Source organism: Bos indicus x Bos taurus, chromosome 1 (genome assembly GCF_003369695.1).
Source record: "Bos indicus x Bos taurus breed Angus x Brahman F1 hybrid chromosome 1, Bos_hybrid_MaternalHap_v2.0, whole genome shotgun sequence".
Taxonomy (NCBI): domain Eukaryota; kingdom Metazoa; phylum Chordata; class Mammalia; order Artiodactyla; family Bovidae; genus Bos; species Bos indicus x Bos taurus.
The window spans coordinates 11,348,769-11,352,957 of record NC_040076.1 but is presented as its reverse complement, the minus strand read 5'-3'; the positions used below and the strand labels follow the sequence as shown (position 1 = coordinate 11,352,957).

At 37.8% G+C, this 4,189-nt stretch overlaps 1 protein-coding gene across 1 annotated transcript; it reads right to left on the bottom strand.

Annotated features, from left to right (window-relative positions):
- Positions 1–2,902: 2,902 nt before the first annotated feature.
- LOC113898512 (uncharacterized protein C8orf59 homolog) lies at positions 2,903–3,266 on the bottom strand. Its single transcript, XM_027551772.1, has one exon. The coding sequence runs from the start codon at positions 3,218–3,220 to the stop codon at positions 2,918–2,920; it is 303 nt and encodes a 100-aa protein (XP_027407573.1). The 5' UTR covers positions 3,221–3,266; the 3' UTR covers positions 2,903–2,917.
- Positions 3,267–4,189: the final 923 nt, after the last annotated feature.

Here is a 4,189-nt window from a genome sequence, read left to right as displayed (position 1 = left end):
TTCATGTAGCTGTTTTATTAAAGCATAAAAAAGACAGAGAAAGCTTCTGACGTAGACCTCAGAAGGGTACAGAAAGGATAGCTCCTTGCTAGTTTTTTTGCAAGGCATTTTATACCTGTTGCTGCTGCTGCTAAGTCACTTAAGTCGTGTCCGACTCTGTGCGACCCCATAGACAGCAGCCCACCAGGTTTCCCCGTCCCTGGGATTCTCCAGGCAAGAATACTGGAGTGGGTTGCCATTTCCTTCTCCAATGCATGAAAGTGAAAAGTGAAAGTGAAGTTGCTCAGTCGTGTCCGACTCTGTGTAACCCCATGGTCTGCCACCTACCAGGCTCCTCCATCCATGGGATTTTCCAGGCAAGAGTACTGGAGTGGGGTGCCATTTATACCTATTAGCATGCTGCTCATCAGCTAAAAGAAACACCTCAAGACTGAGAGAGTTGCACCAGGACCCTCTCCCATGACATGCATTTTGAGATAGCATTGGCACAAGGTGAGTCATCCCCAGCCATAAAACAATTGACATGAATCTTGAAGAAGGCAGATTTCCAAGCAAATACATCGTTCATTAGCATAGCTTAAGAAAAAACATTTCCCATGAGAAAAATGCATTGATTAGCTCAAGGTTTGAGAAAAGTTAAGTTCACACAGAACTAGGTGTCTCCATGATAACACAGAATTAAAAGGAGCCTCCTTTAATTTTGTATAGAGAAGGAAAAAATGTCTGCCACTTGCAGTTTATTTCCTCCTGCCTCTTGGGGACCTGTGACCTTCCTACCTGACTGTTAACCCTCTCACCTTTTCATAAGAGTAGGACATGACTGAAGCAATTTAGCAGAGCAGAGCAATCAAAGACACAAACCCTCCCTTGCAAACAAGGCATTACCTGCAATAAAACTGTTAGTTTGGCCTCCGAAATTCTCATATTTGTATTATTTTCCAAAATATTCAGAATCCCTAGGAAGGGAAGAATACTACTTATCACAGACTTTCATCCCTTAGATAACAAAAACAACAAAAATACAAAAAAAAAAAAAAAAACCCTCAGAGACCCATAATCAGCACTTGCTGCTTTGTGATGGAAATCTTTTAGCACCTGTCTTTTTTGAATTTTATTCACTTGTATTCCTTTCATCCTATCTTCATTAAACTCCTACCCCTTGAAAGTTTGTATTTCTTAATGTATAAATCTGGTCTCTCAATATCTTTCTTGAATTTTTAAGCATCTTCTTTTTCTAAATTGCAATCTAAGTGGATTTAACAGTAGTTGATTATAAAACACTATTTCTCTATGAGTCACTTTGTCATTGTTCAGTTGCTTAGTTGTATCCAACTCTTTGCCACCCCATGGACTGCCAAACGCCAGGCTTCTCTGTTCTTCACCATCTCCTGGAACTTGCTCAAACTCATGTCCATTGAGTCAATGATGTCATACAACCATTTCATTCTCTGTTGCCCCCTTCTTTTCCTGCCCTCAGTCTTTCTCAGCATCAGGGTTTTTTTCCAATGAGTCAGCTCTTCAGCATCAGTCCTTCCAATGAATGTTCAGGGTTTATGTCCTTGAGTACTGACTGGTTTGATCGCCTTGCAGTCCAAGGGATTTTCAGGAGTCTTCTCCAGCATCACAGTTCGAAAGGCTCAATTCTTTGGTGCTCAGCCTTCTTTATGGTCCAGCTCTCACATCCATACACGACTACTGGAAAAACCACAGCTTTGACTCTACAGACCTTTGTTGGTAAGGTGATGTCTCTGTTTTTTAATACATTGTCTAAGTTTGTCATAGCTTTTCTTCTGAGGAGCAGGTGTCTTTTAACTTCATGGCTGCCAGTCACCGTCTGCAGTGATTTTGGGCTGCAAGAAATTAAAGTCTGTCACTGTTTCCCTAGTAGCATATCGGACACTTTCTGACCTGGGGGAGGGGCTCATCTTCTGGTGTCATATCTTTTTGCCAGTTCATACTGTTCACATTAGAGGGGTTCTCTCAGCATGAATACTGGAGTGGTTTTCCATTCCCTCCTCCAGTGGACCATGATTTGTCAGAACTCTCCACCCATCTGTCTTTGGTGGCCTTGCATGGCATGGTCCATAGCTTTATTGAGCTATGCAAGCCCCTTCACCACACAAGGCTGTCATTCATGAAGGGGACCAAATTGTATTGGGTTGGCCAAAAATTTTGTTTGGGTGTTTCTAATCCTAACCCGTATGAATGTTTTGGCCAATCCAATACTAACTATGGAATGATGAGAGAGGGAAAAATAGAAAATATTAATGAAAGTGTAGGTCTGACTGCTTACTTCTCTGAAGACAATAAACAGTCAAGGTTGATGGAAAGTAAAGTTTGCTTTATATTTGATGCCAGCTACCTAGGTTGGGAGAAGGGGTAGACTCCTGTCCAAAGGCTGACTTCTACCTCTGCTGACTGACAATCAGTGGGCTCTTGCCCACTTGATAGTTGAAAGGAAGGGGTTACATGCAGAGACAGTACAGCCAGCTCTGACAACCATCTTGGAATCGGTCATTGGTGATCTGACCAGGATCATCTTTATTGTTTTAAGTACAGTTAATCTTCAGTTCCAGGGTCAATTTGTTCCCATTTCTTTGAGGCCAGCTCTCAGAGTCTTGGCTGTTTATGTCGTGGCTACAGTCTGGTAATCATGTAGTTGACTTCTTCCACCTGGTGGGTGTTCTCGGGATTTATAAGACAGCTCACTGAATATGGCTCAGAATATTATCTATAAGCTCTTGAAGAGGAACTAAAGGTCCTTGACATTGCTTAATAACTAAGCTGCAATTATTTAATCTTTTTCAACTGTTTTCCTTTGTTTCTGTATTGTCTCTGATTAAACTTTTTCTTTTTTTTTTGTATAAAAGATTAAATTTATTGGTCTTTTTAGGGAATTTGATGCATCATTGGTATATTACAACTGAGCCATTAATCTTGTAGCTTCATCAACATTAACTGTTACATTTTCATGACACTGCTGAGGTACCAGTTGTTTCTGCAGAGGTTCAAGGGAAAGGCCTTTTGAGAAGTTTGCCAGTTCCTTCTGTATATCTATAAAAGCTTTATTCACTCTGTTAACTTGTTCATCATTCACAATGTTTATCTTCTTAAGATTAATGGTAACTGGTTTTGCTTTATTTTTAACCTTAAAGCTTTTTTGGCTGGCTATGTGGAATACATTCCTGGACTTCTGCCCTCTTAGTTTGTTCTTGGCCATTGTCTCTCACCAGGCCTCCGACACCCTCGTATAGCCTCTCAGGTTCCAGGTAATGCCATCTGCCTAAACTTTGTCTTTGGCTAAAGATTTTCCAAAGACAAAAGGTAGGTGGAGGGCATGGGGATCAAGCAACATAAGGTCCTGCTTCATTTCAAAATGAGTGTTCATGTGCCCTATAAGTAGCTGGACAGTTATTTTTATAATTATCATTTGAGGGGAAAGAAAGAATGCTACTTGTTTCTAAGTATTTTATCTTGCTAAAATTACTAATCACAATCTATTTTATATTCACTGAAAGTTTCCTATGGGGATGAATTTAAACTCTACTTAAATCACTTTTGTATAAACCATACAAATGACTCTAATATTAGAAAATATCTGAAGATTATATTGCAACTGTATAAGATCAAAACTTTCAGGAAATTTGAGTTATTTAAATTTTGCAAATTTATTTTGACATTATTATTATTACAGTAATAATATAAGTATAAGATATAATAATATAAGTATATATTATACTATATAAAGTATATACAATATAATATTTATATATTATAAAATATATAAAGTATATATTATAATATAATATAATAAAATAATATAAGTATGATATATTTATCATCTTATATATTTCTTATTTGATCCTTTCTCCTGTGTTACCTATGCTAAATATCATTTATTCACAGATTATTATAACTTTTTTGCTTGAATACTATGAAGTTTCAGAATTGGTATTACAAAAATATAACTCAAATAATAACAGGGTTTCAATTTCTTGAAAACTGACGTTTTTACCCACATTTAAAAATCTCCGTGAATAAAATGTGTCTTTTGCTTGAGGTGAATTCTTCCTACACTTTCTCCTTGCTTGCTATTTCAAAATGACTTAATTGGTACACTCTTGCAAAGAAGCCCACTGGGAAAAGTGCTCACACATACATTTCTTTAAAAGCATCCAAGGATCTTGAT